Source organism: Terrapene carolina, unplaced genomic scaffold (genome assembly GCF_002925995.2).
Source record: "Terrapene carolina triunguis isolate 2854851 unplaced genomic scaffold, T_m_triunguis-2.0 Scaffold66, whole genome shotgun sequence".
Lineage (NCBI taxonomy): Eukaryota > Metazoa > Chordata > Testudines > Emydidae > Terrapene > Terrapene triunguis.
In genome coordinates, this window is record NW_020664417.1 from 18,878,684 (window position 1) to 18,895,185 (window position 16,502).

General features: G+C 40.8%; 1 protein-coding gene across 1 annotated transcript in view; it reads right to left on the reverse strand.

Annotated features, from left to right (window-relative positions):
• ZNF827 (zinc finger protein 827) overlaps nucleotides 1–8,177 on the reverse strand; it is a 126,169-nt gene extending 117,992 nt beyond the window's left edge. Inside the window, exon 1 of the mRNA XM_026647826.2 lies at nucleotides 7,931–8,177. Coding sequence (XP_026503611.1) covers nucleotides 7,931–8,177 — 247 coding nt within the window. The remainder of the gene's footprint in view (nucleotides 1–7,930) is intronic.
• Nucleotides 8,178–16,502: the final 8,325 nt, after the last annotated feature.

Sequence of the window (16,502 nt, forward strand, 5' to 3'; positions counted from 1 at the left end):
TTATTTTTAACTCTGAAACCCTTCCCTCCCCCAAAAGATCACATGCTAATTCTGCGTCACTTTTATCTGTGTGCCTCTGGCTGTCAACTCCACATGAATCTTTGTTAATTTCACACCAAGGTGTGACAGAAAGTCAGCAACTATAGGGCTAAAGAATAGTAGCTGTGCAACCACATGATCAAAAATACCTGGGAAGTTAATTTTATGGAATCCCATAAAGTTGTCCAACCCAGCTCAAAAAACTGCCTACCAACTTTTTATCATTTGAAATGCTGAAAAAGGCTGCCTTTTGACCAGTTAGAATAATAAAAGCTAGTAGGCAGTTTTGGGAGTTGGGGAACTTTTACGGGTTTCTGCACTGACTGGACTGTACCAATCTTGCAGATACTGCTATGGAGTGGGGGATACGTTCCTCACTGAAGTTCCAGAAACTCCCCTCCACAGAACGGCATTTACAGCAGTCTCGGAATAGACTATACATTCAGAGCGGTAGAATGTTGATTTTCCCACAGGGATGCTGAAGAAAAATCATGATTTTAATAAAGGCCTGCCTTAGCTTCTGTATTACATTCACAACACCAAATAAAACTGAAAAGACACCGTTGCATAAACAGCACATGGATGCTGGAGTGCACACCATCCCCCATAGTTCCCTCATGATACTGGTGACCTATAATAGGTAAGACGCACAGGAAGTCTGTCTCTTCTCTCAGTGGAACTTTTGGTTCACTGATGATTCATCTAAGGACCATACAACTCTTGGCCTCATCACAAAATGATTTATCAATGTGGCTGGTACCCTAACCAGGGGGTTAACACCAAATGTCTCAATTGTAGAGTGACCTAGAGAGTAGCAGGAAAAAGCCAGAAAACAACTGCTCCTACATTCTGTCTTTCTCCCCCATATTTAAAATATGTGCAAATATAAACACAGTTAGATAGAGACAAAAGCCCTGGGAGAGAGACTATATTTCATCTCCATGTCTTCTAAAATAAGGGTTTCCCCAAAGGAAAAAAAAAATCACAATTTTAAGGCAAGACACAGCAGCTCTATTACCATTCTTTGTTTAAATTGTCATTATAAACCTCAAAGAAATCACTAGAACTTTTTTAACCATAACATTCTGAGATCAGTCAGATGCCATAAAAATATTTTCAAAGGAGACTATCTTGTAGGCCGTACAAGAGCAGGCTATAAAAAGTGCTATCAATACCTGGTTGGACCACTATCCACCTGATAGAGTGGACAACAATAGCAGATGTTTATAAAATGAGAAAAAGACCTTATCTCCTTTTGAGAGAGTCAAAAGGAAATAAACCTCCCTTAGTACTGCTGATGTCAACCAAGTACACAGAGGAGCAGTTCAAAGACCTAAAATGCAGCAAAAAATTCCACTCCTCCCACAACATATCCCATGGTATCTAATGCTTTTAGTTTTAATGGGGAATGAGTAAACTACAGTAGCCAACTTTGCTGAAAGAGAACTAAGGCCCTATGAAGTAACATCCCATAATAGATGTCACGGAGTGTGGGGGAGACAAGGCCCTGCACCCCCAGCTTCCTGCGACTCACCATGACTTTCAGCCAGCCAGTAAAACAGAAGGTTTATTTAGACGACAGGCACACAGTCCAAGTCAGGTCTTGCAGGTACAGACAACAAGACTCCCTTAGTTAGGTCCATCTTGGGACACCACAGCCCCGTTGGGAAGCCCGAGCCCTGTCTGGGCTCCCCTCCATTTCCCCAGCCAGCTCCAAACTGACTCTCCCTCCAGCCCCACCTCCTCTGCTTTGTTCCTTTCCCGGGCCAGGAGGTCACCTGATTACTTTGGTCTCCAACACCTTTAGCTATCTCCTTGCAGGGGGGAAGGGCCCCGGCCATTAGTTGCCAGGAGACAGAGTGCCGGCCATTTATGCACACTGGCCCTTTGGCCATGTCTACACTACCCGCCGGATCGGCAGGTAGTAATCAATCCCCGAATCGACGCCCGTACTCCCCCTTGGCAGGAGGAGTAAGCGGAGTCGACGGGGGAGCCGCAGCGGTCGACTTGCCGCCGTGAGGGCGGCCAGGTAAGTCGAACTAAGATACTTCGACTTCAGCAAGTTGCGTATCTTAGATCGATCCCCCCCCCAGTGTAGACCAGCCCTTTGCTCTGCAACAATGTCACCCTCTAGAGACTTAAGAAATGCATGGGGGAACTGAGGCACAGTATTCAGAGGAAACATTAAGAACAGTCCCAGTTCATCACAACAGATATTTAGATTTGGACACACCTTTCATAACCTTACCACCAGATGGCGACCTCACTGACTTACCTTTAAAGGAACGTGCCTACCTGAGAGAGCTAATCTGTCTGTACATTAATAGATCAAAAGAGTTCACCTTGTTTATATGAAGAAAGAGATAAACTGTGACTGGGATCCAAATACCTTTGCTGGCATCAACCACCCAGACCTTTTTCGAACCTGAGACTAATGACTGGGAAGCCCTTTACCAAGGGCCTGAGTTTTCTCTGAGTCCCCTTAAATCAGCCAAGCTGTCAAACAGAGATTTTGATGAAGCCCTATGAAGCTGTCCAAATGGGAGGGAGATCAATTACTACTCCTATACTTCCCATTGAAACTACAGTCAGCACTAGTGATTTGATAGTCCACCTGGCCCATGAAGTTGTCTAGAAGGTGATCGTACTTGAGGACACAGATTCTCTCCTTATGGTCTCTCCATGCTGAAGTGGCAATGCATCACATTCCTCACTGTACACTTAAAATGGTGGGTACATTTACACACCAGGGCGCTCAGGTGGACCATTGAAATCTTAGCCTTCCTTTGGCTACTAGGAAAAGAGAACTTTTAAATTTGATACGATTCTCTTGAGTTACACAAAATATTGTTTACTTTTGGGGGGGGGGGAGGGTTGCTTTGACATCTTCTGAACATCTTTGTACAGTGACAAGTTGCTCCAATCAGGAAGTGTCAGATCCCAGGGTTGGCAGAGATGCTGGCTTTCCTGAAACGCAAATAACGTCAGCTGCCACCTCAACACTTCTGCCATCTCTAGCACACAAGGAAGCCTTGTCATCTAAGGAGGAGAAACTGGAGTCTTGCTGCTAACAGAAGTTGTCTGGGAAAGACCATTTAAGCTCCCCCATAGAGCACATCAATATGGGTATTAAGCCGTACACCAGTCTAGGTAGCTGTCTGGAAAAGCTGGCTCTGTATCCAAAAGGATCCCTAGATATATGATCTTGACATCCGCAGCCTATACAAGATCTTCGCAGTGTCTGTTCTGAGTCAAATTGTTTTAAGTGATGGCCAAGTGAATGATCCTTCCTGCTTGCCCCTGAGGGACCTGCAATGGTTTTGGGACATTCTTGAACAAGAATTTGGCCCTGTGGATACTGAAAGAACTTTAGTTGCTCATTAATGAAGTTCACATTGAAAAGTTTCACATTAGCCACAGAACCAAAGTCCAGATTGGTGCATTTTGAGCAGAAATACAGGAGGGCCAAATACTGGCTATCTGCAGATGGCAGACTCAGTTACCTGGCAGCCCACTTTCAAATGGATCGGAACCTTGCACAATGGCCAGATTCTAAGGAAGGGGCTGCCACCTCAGAGACCCTAGACTAAAGACAGTCATAACCACAAATTTGTTCAGACAAGATCCCTTGGTGCTATCAGTGTGTTGTCCTCCCTAGACACAGCAAATGAGGAAAATAGGGTTTAGTGAAGGTATCACCATAGTGTCGACCAGCAAAGCAGCATGCAGTTTTATCTAAGGCTTGTGGAATGTGAAATCTAGTTAGGGGGAATACTTCTATTTGATGAAATGGGAAGAACCATACCACATGCTTAGGATATGTGAAGGTAAAGGGGTGGAACAATGATCTTTGATCTTAGGGATTTCTTTTATCCCTTGAAGGACAATGCATTGGAGGGAGGGAGGGAGGAGCTCAGAGATTTAAAGGAGGAATGATCATGAGACCAGACAAGACTTAAATATAGCAATCTGAGTCAGAGGGCTCAGAAAATGGAACATCCACATTTTTGGAGAGGAAAGAACGGTGACAGGTAGGCCCCTGCCTTGAACAGCTCAAGTAATACCAGCAACATTTCCCTCCTGTTTTTAAAAAATCCGTAAGCCAATTTTGTAAATGGTGCTGTGGAGTTGTCATGCTCACTCCCCAAGCCAAACACATGTTTTGGAGGATGTATCTGCCAACAGGATAGATCAAGGCATCGATCTTAAGGTTACTATATTCTACCTTCCTGTCAAGGCTGTGGAAAACACCAAAAGAAGAGGGAGAGTTCCTATGCAGCTTAGTTTTTATGGAGTGGCCATTCACGAGAAATGGACCTTCTGAGAAGAGACTGGAGAGGGGTGTTTAGTGTACGTACTATTTATGCAAAATGTGTCTTCTAAGTTCTGATTCTAATAAAAAAGCAAGAACATCTTGCCTTCTAATCCTGACTTAACTGGATAGCCACATCAGATAAAAACTGGTGGTCCAATCTGTTTTGCACAATATCTATATTTCTACTATTGATTTCACCAAAATCTTACTCCCCAGAATCTCCTGCCTATTCTCTCAGTGCCTTCAATTGTCTCTGACTTCATCTAAATTAGAGCCTGCATGGGGCCTGCCAATGCTCCATAAATGGGTGCACCAATAGCTGTTTTCACTGCTTCTTGAAACAAAGTGCATCTTCCGTCACCTAAAATGTATTGCAATCCTTGCCACACCTTCAGGTCCTACAGCCAAAAGTAGGCATAAGCACACTTCTATGTACTGGGCAATTTAGAGCAGCCAAGACTAAAGTGATTTGTTTAGGCTATAGATTAATAAAACTTCAATGCACCTCAATGCATGCAACTTATTTGAGTGCAGCCACTCATTTAAACCTGCCAGGGTCGTCAGGACAACTAGATTTCAGTCACCCTTCCAGTTGAAAAAGAGGGTGGACAAGAGGAAGTTGTGAGTGTCAGTTCAGATGGCACAAAGGACTGACTAAAAGTAAGAAAAGTATATAAGCATGCCTTGTTGCACACAAACAATTTGCAATGAAGCTAAGAGTTCTCTGATCATAACTGCAACTTATTATCAAGGTCTACCAAATGCACTTCAGTTATCACAATAATTCTGAAAGCCATTGAAAGCCTGAAATTGGTTTAAAGACTATTGGAAAAGGCAGTAAAGCACTGGAGTTATTAATTGAGCAGAGCAGGATCATTTTAAATTTTCCTCAAAAGGACACACCCAGCAGTGCTGGAACAATTTTTATAGTGGGAGTGCAGAAAGCCATTGAACAAAACTGTAAATCCTGTACATGATGGAAACCACTTCAAACCAGAGGGTGCTGCTTCACCCTCAGCAGCCCTATTTCCAGCACCTATGGACACACCATTAGCCAAAAGGCCGATCTAGGAACCAAAGTTGCACAGCCTGATTACCTGATCCTTTACCCATTCATTTGAAGGGGTTGCTGTTATGTGTTGTTCACACCATATAGGATCTGTCCCCTTAAGCAATCAGAAGTAAATTTACCATAGCTGCCACAATGTTATCAGAAAAAATTGTCTGCTAAGGTTGATAAATTGGTCAATTATCTGCTTCCTTGACTTTTATTCTTCTTATATAAATGTTTTCATCCTTACATTACCAATACCTGTTACAAGATGATGTGTGCATTGAAAAAACAATTGTTTAAATTACCAGGAGATCCTTAATTGAGCTAAATAGAATTACAATTTGCTTATTAAAAAAGGATTCTAAAAACAAAGCTGTAGTCTTGGAAAATAAAGATTACTCACAAGTATTCTTTGAAAATTTTGTCTATGCATATTTACATTTTTGTCATCTGCACCTTTCCTGCCCGTAGCACCAGTGGGCTACAAGAATCTTCCACAGAAGCAGTGCCTACTGGTTCTGCATCAGTGCCCCATTGTGCAGCCAATGATATATAAAAGGGCCATGCAGTCCCCCGCCATCTCAGTTCCTTGTACTACATCCCAAAGTCCTATGTGAGGGTAGAACTCTGAGGCAACACTCTCAAAGAACTGTAATCACTGGTTTCTTTTCCAGGGGGAACTCTGCATATTCCCACTTGTGGGAGTCTAAAGAACTGTACAATTCCAAAGGTTTAATGTAGGGGCACCTGAAGATCAGGGCTCCATTGTACTAGATGCTGCACAAATGAGACAAAGATATGGTCCCAGCCTAGAAGTGGAGAACAGATCTAGGTTTCAGGGTGAATTGTCAAATTTGTGGCTGAACAGATGCAGAAGATGAGTGAGCTGAAAGCTGAAAAAGAACTTCATCTTTGAAATGAACTTCACTCTACCCTATCTTCTCAGTTGCTGGTGAATCTAGAACTCCTGGAAAGTGTCTGTACTGACTCTGGAATCTGAAAGAAGATGAAATAATGCTCTTCTCCTTCTAAATATAATGAATCAGTCCCAGAGACTTGGCAATATATATGGTTTCTTTTATCTTTCAAACAAATCATCTGTTTTAGAACTGAGAAGACCCTCTCCTTTTAAGGGGAGAACTTCTAGCTTGGCGGCACTCCAGCTGAAAGACTGGATGATTTAAGCCAGAAAGATCTTTGAAGAGTGACACCTGAGCAAACGCCCTTGAAGAGGTTTCAAAAACATTGTAAAATGTTCATCAAACAAGTCTAGAAACCATTTGAACCTGTTAGGTCAATGCCCTTCACTACTTACCCCTGCTCCTCAAAGAGAAGATCATGAAGAGAAACATCCAGATCCATAAGTTCTGGTATCTAGCCCTGATGGGCTGATAATTAGCAACTTGAATTCCCAGAGTAAGCGAGGAGTATATCTTTCTGCCTAAGAAATCATTCTTCTGAGCCTCTTTCTCAGATGACATAGTACTTAACAGCCCTTCGAGATGGGTGGGTGAGTGAAGAAAGCTGAAGGAGGACCTGGTACAGTAATTCCTCACTTAAAGTCGTCCCAGTTAACGTTGTTTCGTTGTTACGTTGCTGATCAATTAGGGAACGTGCTCGTTTAAAGTTGTGTAATGCTCCCTTCTAACGTCGTTTGGCAGCCGCCTGCTTTGTCTATTGCTTGCAGGAAGAGCAGCCCCTTGCAGCTAGCTGGTGGGGGCTTAGAACCAGGGTGGACCGGCAGCCCCCTATCAATCAGCTCCCCGCCCCCTAAGTTCCCTGTACAGCAGCTGCCTGGAGTTCAGCTGTGTCCCTCCCCCCACTGCCATGTGCTGCTCCTGCCCTCGGCCTTCGAGATGCTCCCCGAGACTCCTGCTTCCTGTGCAGGGGGGAGGGAAGGAAGAGGGGGGCTAATGTCACGGTGTACCCCTCACCCCTGCTCTTGCACCCCACTTACCCCACCTTCCATAGAGCAGGGGGGACAGACAGGGAGCTTGCAGCAGCTGCGTCTCAGCAAGCTGATCTAATTAACAAGGCAGTGTACTTAAGGGAAATGCGCATATCTCCCTCCATTCCTGCTGCCTTGTGTAGAGAGAGAGTTAACCCTCGAGGGCTCAGCCAATTGCCAGTTCATCATTTAGCAGTAAGGGAAATATCCCACCCTCTGACTCCTCCACCTCAACCAAGCTTCGCAATCATCATCACTGTGTACCAGTATTAAATTGTTTGTTTAAAACTTATACTGTGTGTGTGTGTGTGTGTGTGTGTGTGTGTGTGTGTGTGTGTGTGTGTGTATGTATAGTCTTTTGTCTGGTGAAAAATATTTCCCTGGAACCTAACCCCCTCATTTACATTAATTCTTATGGGGAAATTGGATTCGCTTAACATCATTTCATTTAAAGTTGCATTTTTCAGGAACATAACTACAACGTTAAGTGAGGAGTTACTGTATAACTGATCGATCTTCTTGATGACCACAGATGCCAGAGTCAACCAGATATCTCAAGCAGGGTTTTACATGCCTTCATTAATGGGAAAGGTAATCTTCATCTTTTCCTCAGTCTTCAAGACATTAAAGAAACAATGTGTCTTCTCCTGAACTATAGTAGTGTCCAGTTCCAAATAATTTCTCATTCGAACTATCAATTCCTGAAACAGGTTGTAGTCATCAGGAAATGGCACTGATGATGAAATATTATCAAGAGGAGGAAAGGATGATGATGCAGCTTCCTTATCTGTAGGGAAAGACTGGTCAATATCACATGCCATGTCTTCTCCATCTGGTCTAGAAAAGATATCATGAACATTGGCCAGAGATGGAAACAGAACAAGATTTATAATCAGTTGCAGGAATGAAGCAAGTGGTTATTATACTCTAACTCTTTTAGGAGAGGCAGAGGAGGAAAACAGGGGAGCAGATTTCTCCTGACCCCCACTGTATTCAGAGAGGTTCTTGTCAGTATAGCAATATCAACCAAAGATTAAGCCAGAGGCAAAGAAAAGAAGCCTGCAACATGTTAGCCCCAGGGGCAAGGGTAGCCTCTCAATAGAAGTTCCTAGTTGATCCAGAGGAAAAACAAGAACCCCTGAAAGCTAAAGCCCCTTTGTCCTGTGAGTTGTCCAGATGAACCTTAAAGTTCATCTTAGTTGGCACTGCGCCTGACCCAGAAAGCTCCCAAAACTGAGGTATCACTTTACATTCTGTTTAGGCCCAGGGACTGCTCTAACCTATGTCAGCTGGCAATGACTTACTAGCTGCCGATACCTGGAATGCTGAGTGCTCTAACCACACCCTCCTCTCTACCACTTTCCAGCCCTGACACACTCCCTACACTGGGCTGTAGAAGGATGGAGAAATAAAAGACAGTTATGGTGGATCTCGACCCACTGGGAACTCCCCAATGCCATCTCCAGCTAGGAACACACAAGCAGCTTCCACTGCATCATTTTAGCAGTGCAAAGGGAGCAGAGTGAGCCTGTGAATCTGGCCCATAGCTGACAACACTGTTAGTTTTAAGTTGTAATTTAAAAATAAAAGTTAATTTGAATTCAGTGAAATTATATTATTCAAATATTTAAAGTTTAAAAAGTAGCTATAGAGCATATGTTGTAATTAATTGTTTCCTTTTTATAAAAAACACCACAGTTTTCTACAGTAATGTTTCAAAACACTAAATTTTACTAGTGCTACTACAGTATTTGGAGCTATTGCTAGAGACTAGCTTTATAATGGTTGTTCAAGTGATTAGTCTAATAAAACAAACAAGGAAATCAATTAAAAAACCTTGTTACCATAGTATTTAGGCTGAGATAAACAAAACAAGCTCAAGCTGCTACGTGTCCTTAATTATCCCTATTGTGCTCACGTCCTCTATCAAGGGGTCACAAAGTAAAAGGTGATCTCATATACCATATGCACTGCAATACTCGAGCCTAACAGGTGACATCAGGTCACAGAGATTTTTATTTTTAATTGGTTTGTATTTCATTTTGCTATATTTAATTTCTGCTATATTTCTCGTAAATAATATGAATCTGATTTACCATTTAAAATAGTTACTTTTGTTCTCTCTCCTACTCACTCATGGTACTTTAAGTCTGGTAGCATTCCCCTGGGTTCAGAGACAAAGGTTTCAGGTTGTTGTGTTCCTGCCTCTTGATGGTGAAATTACTCCTATATGCTATAAATGTCACAGAAATCTATCTCACTGTAATTTGACTTTTCTCTTTCCTAAAGTCAGATTAGAACATGGTAAATTATATTCTTTGTGTTTTTAATTTTTCCCACAAAGAAGGCATTCTGGTACGTATCTATGGGAAATTTCAAGAAGTGTTTGTTTTGTCGTGCTGTGTTTTCTACCAAAGACAGCTGCTTTCTGTGCTCCTGAGAGGATTGCTTGGGGTTAACAAGCAGAGCCAAACAAGAGAGGATTAGGAAGCTACTCATAGTTATAGGCTAAAACAGTGAAGCAGTCCTCTCCATGCGGAATAGGCATTGCTCACTCTTCAACATGTTGTTTAAGACACTGCCCCAGCTTTCGACCCTCGACAGAGGTCAGAGGTCATATAATCAACATTCTAGGACTGAATAAAAGACCTTCTTTCCTCAAACCTTGTTTTATTTTAAAGAGAATGTAGATTTCATCCCAACTTGTTGGTACAGGAAAATAAAGTCTTGTGATTACCCACAGAACAGGTACCGCATAAACAGCAGCAATACATTTCTCCATCCTGCCCTAACAACGCATCTAAACTCTGACCTGGAGGACCACATCAAGGAGCGAGGGAAGTTTCTTCTCCATGCCCAGTCTTTGGCTTCTCTGCTGAGATAGTCAACAAGTGTGCCAAGTGTGATCTTTTAAAAAATATATATGCACACTTCTCCTTTAGGAACACTACTGAGTTTACCAACTCATTTCATACAGGCCGCTAAACTGCCTTCAAATGCAATGATTTCAAGAGTCTGATTCACACTTTTGCAAAGGCCCTTTTACACCAGTGTAAAGGGACATTAAAAGTGTACAGAAGAGGCCCCCTCAGAATAGCCCCTGTGCAGAGGGTTTCCCTTTTCAGTGTAGTAGTGGCAAAAGGGTTCTATGTCAGTTCCCAGGAACGGGGATGAATCAGAGTAAGCTTAGAATGCACTGGTTCTGGGCCCATGGGAAGCAGAATATAAATTAGAGCAGCCCTAAGGTTGCTCTATCTTACACTGGGGACTGGTAAGGGACCCAGAATATGAGAAATGCAAAGGTGGAAGAAGTTACATTACAAGTGGAATGTGTAGCACAGTAGAACCTCAGAGTTAAGAACTGATCGGTCAACCACATACCTAATTTGGAACCGGAGGTACACTATCAGGCAGCAGCAGAGACAAAAAATAAGCAAATACAGTACAGTACTGTGTTAAATGTAAGCTACTAAAAAAAATAAAGGGAAATTTTAAAAAAAGGATTTGACAAGGTAAGGAAACTTTCTGTGCTTGTTTCATTTAAATTAAGATGGTTAAAAGCAGCATTTTTCTTCTGTATAATAAAGTTTCAAAGCTGTATTAAGTCAATGTTCAGTTGTAAACTTTTAAGAACCATAACATTTTGTTCAGAGTTACAAACATTTCAGAGTTACAAACAACCTTCATTCCCGAGGTGTTTGTAATTCTGAAGTTCTACTGTAAGTGGTAAATGTTCTTGTAAGTTGTCAGGCTGATCCACCAGCCAGAAGAGTGAAATAGTAGCCCAAACAACTGCATTGGTGCACTGTTCCAGTTCCTTTGATCTGGGCTTTTCTTTATTAACATAGAAACAAAGATTCAGAACAGCTCAAAGCAAGCCAGTCTCAAAGTCTTGTCTAGCCTTTGTCTCCAGGCTTTGCCATCCTTATACCCCTTCCTCCAGGGCTAGGGCCCTGCTCAGCTGAGGCTTCCCTTCACCTGGCTCCTGCTGCCTACTGGTGTCTCCGTCCCAGGCCTCCGGACTGACAAGTTTGAAGAGCCCTCTCCCAGCTCCTTCCTTGACCTTGAATTTGCTCCCGTTTCAGATATAGGGAATGGGAGCCTACGTGCAAGTTCCAGTGTCTTCTCTGGCTTTTGAATTACAGGCAGAACATTTCACATCTAGGTCACTATCTCAAAGGCAGACCTGGCAACTAGTGACTGAGGGCCTGATTCTTACTCTTTTTCTGCACTTGAGACAGGGATGGAGGGAGCAAAGGAAAAGAGAATTTGGTTTCCTCACAGGTCTTGTAAACAGTTTGTCCTAACACCTAACTTCTCTTCTTGGGTCTTCATCAGTTCTACCCACTCTCCCACTCCATTTGTGCTGACAAAGTGTTGGTGCAAAAGGAGAAAAGGCCCTGCTTCATGAAGTCTGCTTTTTCCTCTTCTTTGGTTCTCAGTCTGGAGTCTTAAAATTCAACCTGTCCTGCAGAAAAGGAGTATTTTATTTTGTTTATTTTAACCAGGGAGTCTATTATTCAATCGAATCACCTTGCACAGCAGGAAATCCTCTGTAGGGTAGGAAGAACTTCAAGGGCCAGGATTGCACCTCTGTTGAGCTGACTGAGATTGGAATTAAGCACCCAAAAAACTTTAGTGTCTTGACCCAAGAGGAAGTCAGACTATTCATGCTGACACAGATACATCTGGAAAAGAAAAACTGCCTCTTGGGAGCATAACACTTACTGCATTTAACTATGACCCTCAGTCAATCTGTGAAAAGAAAGCTACTAAATAAAGGACATATTCTTATCTCAGATCTCTGGGTGTGTATCACTGAACATTTTGTAAAATCAGCTACACTGCACTGCATGTGTGTAGATCCAGTAGCTGATTTTACAAGATACTCAGCAACATGTATCTAAGATCAGAATCAAGCCTAAGTTTTATTATTTTAATTTATGAAACTATTTTCTAGTAGAAGAAATTCCCTCTAAAAGTAGGCTTTAGGGAATGATAATATTCACCTACCTGGGACTTTTTGCTTCAGCATCTAGTCATGTACTGTACTTTCATACCATAAAAATTTAATTTACAAACTTATCATGAAAATAAAAGACTTGCTTGTAGGAGAAAAAAATAAAAGAGAAAACCCTCAAACTGGGGTTCATCATGTACTGTTAGCTACTTTGAAGTCTAGGCATTTGCAAACATTTTCTTATAAAATATATCAGGAGATCTTTCAGCCTCCTTACACCATGAAGTGTTTTGAACACTTACACCTAAATGGTTTGCATTACAGTACTACACTTGGCAAACTAGGCAGCAGAAAATGGTACATCAGAAACAGGGCACATCATCATTATTTACAAAATACACTCAAGTATGACTGTGCAGCGTAACTAAAACATAACTGTGAAGGGATTCTAGGCATAAGCCAAATTACCTCTTCATAGACATCTGAACTGATGTCTAGATCTTGATTTCTTTCAAGAGGGGTAAAACAAAAAAAGTCTCATATATGGTGCTTCATGACAAATCACATGGCTTATGAAACCTCATGCTAGAAAACCTTTTAACTTCCAAAAAGTTCTCTTTTGTAGGTCACGCTCTCATTATCTTGTTCTGGGATCTGGTCTGATTAAATTATAGGAAATTACTAATACTTCATTCTGAACAGACCAGCTCCTCTTGGCTGTTCGGTTTTATTTATTTCCTTAATTCCCTCCATCCCTACCTTCTTACATATGAAAAAGAAAGAAGAAAATCACTCTCTTTTACAAAGGGTGAGGTTAAATTAATTTTCTCATATATTTAAAAGAACGCATTCTGTTCTGTCGTCTCCATACCCCAACCCTCCACCCCACCCCACCCCACCACAGTGGCCTTCTGTTGGGGCTGTTAGAAGTTGCATTTGTACTTTACGCTAATTTGCATCCCCACCCTATCCCAAATGTGATTCAAAAGATCCTAAAATTGTACATGGCTCAGTGAGCTCCAAAGCTGGCTCTTGGGCAGTCTAATTTATGCTCTAGCAACATGATTTATTAATGTTTTGTACTATCGCACAACACTAAGACACATACTACCATTGTCTGACTTTTGACAAGTGTCCCAGTGTAATGCTGAGAAATTATTTTTAAAAATACAATCATAAGAGGTTGATTCTTTTTCTTTTTGTGGTTTGAAGTATGTACCTAATTTATTTGGGCATACTTTATTTATCTGATCTTTCTTCCTCAAGGAAAACAATGGGAGGGACCAAACAGGATCAATATTTTTTAGGTGGAGCAATGCAGACAACACTACATGCATCTCACACTGCTCTTTACGTAAAAATACTACAATACCACAAGGATAACTATGATGATAGCAATGAAATTATTAACCCGAATTCACTAAGAATAATAATTTTCCCTACATGTATTCTCTTGTCAGCAATGAGCTATACCATGACCCCCGCAGTGGCAAGAGGTTAAAAATAATAAATAGAAACTATGTTAAAAGCTTCTCCATGTACATGTGATGTCTGCTAGTAAGGTAATAAATACTATTAAAAGAGAGAGAGAGAGAGACTCCTGTTGCTGATAAAAGCCCTTTTCACTTTTCACAGCTCTAGATTCCTGCACGAAGGCAAAAGACTGTTGTGATGTATGAAAGTCCCATCTATAATGCCTACTGTAGTCTCTACCCATCAAATCCCCAAATAAACAAAAAAATAGAAAGAGGAAAGAAACTTTAAATATATTGAATTTATCTAGCAGAATTTTCTTTACACTCTTCGTTAATAAATTACTACAACAAAAAATGAGATAACAAAAGGCTATATGGAACACGGGGTAAATTAAGTGTAGAATATGAGGCAGTTGAAATTCAGTTTCAGAATAGTATAAGGGAATGTTCAGGGCTGTATCCTAGGCATGATGACTGAACAGTTATGAGGCTCCTCCTAAAAATTCAACTATGCTGTTTGTACCAATATAGTGCCACAATTACATTTACTTAATTAGCAAAATAAATTCAACAGAGAGTTATATTGAAGTTTGTACTTGATTAAATACATTCCTCAGACAACAGCCATTTTACATTTACGAGAGTATTGTCCAGATCAGTCTTATAATTTAGTTTGCACTTATTATATAATATCAGTCTACTAGTTTGCATTCTGCACTTCTTGTAAGCCCTTAAAACTGAATTAAAGTCAAAGCAATAGTGACTGCAATAGTAAAGGTGACTTGAAAGTTTCCATTCTAATCACCTGTTTCAAGCCTCACAACTTTTTGAAACTTTCACTTTTCAGACTGCCATGTTTCCAGTAAGGCATGTTTCCACTTTCTGCCAGAAAGTGAATTTTTGTTGGCAAGTCCAAGAAAAAACATTTCAAAATGAGGGAAGGAAGAGAGGAGGTAAACAAGCAAATATTTTCTCTATTATAAAACACACACCTACAACTTTTTTTTTTTAAATTATCTCTAAGCCCTGAAGTAGATATGCTATGGAAATATCCCTCATTGAGGAGACAGTCTTTGAGTGTTCCAGTTGAAACTGGTTGATTTATGCAAGTTATAAGCATTTGGGAAAACCACACTTTCCACATGCATGGCAAGTTTTTAATAAAGGTATTATAACTAGGTTTGTAAACTGAGGCCTGGTCTACACTAACCCTCCAAGTCGAAGTAAGGTACGCAACTTCAGCTACGTGAATAATGTAGCTGAAGTCGACATACCTTACTTCAAACTTACCGCGGTTCAGATGCGGTCCACACGCGGCAGGCAGGCTCCCCATCGACTCCGCGGTACTCCTCTCGTTGAGCTGGAGTACCGCAGTCGAAGGCGAGCACTTCCTGGTTCGATTTATCGCGTCCAGACCAGACGCGATAAATCGAACCAGGAAGTTCGATTTCCAGCCGCCGAACTAGCGGCTAAGTATAGACCAGCCCTAAGAAAGACTATGCTACATATGGCTGTGACTAACTTAGGTGTCCAGTGAAAAATTTAATGAGGATGGGTAGCGACTGAGCCAACGGCTCCACAGCAATTTGTTAAACCTTAGCCTTATTCATTTGCACCTTTAAAAGTAGGAGAGAAGCATTCACTGTATTTTGTAAGGTGGGGGAGGTAGGCAGGCATTCTGGCATTGTCTAACTAAAAACTTTAATTATGGAATTTCTTGTTCGTAAAAAAACCCAAAAACACCACCACCAAAAGATAGGCAATACTGTTTCTCAATACAACATAATATACCTTTTATTCTACAACCTTAGAAACACATGGCTACCATCTTGCAATTGTTTTCATTCTTCTATATTTACACTATTTTAATTGTTGTAATGGTCCAGTATAACTTTGATAAACTTTTTATACACTTTTCTCTCCGAGGCATGTGTTTTAATAATTGAGGCCCCAACCTTGCAAATACTTGTAACTTTACACATGTAAGTGGTTTCAACTGTGGTCAGTTTCTGTAAGTACAGAATTGTGGCTTTAGTCAATAACCATGTATTATTCTGCTGCAATTTCTTTTTGATGGACAATACAGCCTTCCTTAAATGCAATTCAAATAATAAGACTGTTAACTAAGAAGTAACTAGGGCATTGGTCCTGAAAATATAGTACTTACATATGTGCTTAAATTTATGGACAAGACTAGTCCTATATGAAGTCCTATTAAAGTCAACAGGACTATTTATATGAGAAAAGTTACACCTTTAAGTATACTAGGTACGTCAGCAAATTTTCACTATATTCTCTGTTATAGTAACCTGTAGTATGTTATATGACAATGTTTTATTGTGTATTTTCCATATAATTGACTTTAAAACTCTCTGTCTGGCCCATATGTCATACATACAACCTTAACTCTTCCATACATTATGCATTTACATTATGATACAGTCTTTATTTACATAATAACTTGCTAATTCTTAAATGCAATATAATATACATATATTGTTGTGTATCTAAGGTTGTTGAGTACATTCTTAACTATTTCATTTCCAGACTTGAGTGCTTAACTATGCAACCTTAACATTCTCCTACTGCAGTTTCGGTTTTGGGGATCTTTTTGAATGAAATATGTAAATATTGTTCATCTTAGGAAACATATTGCTAAAATCAATTTGAACCTTAGAATCAAACTATATTTTACATTGAGTATGCATTAA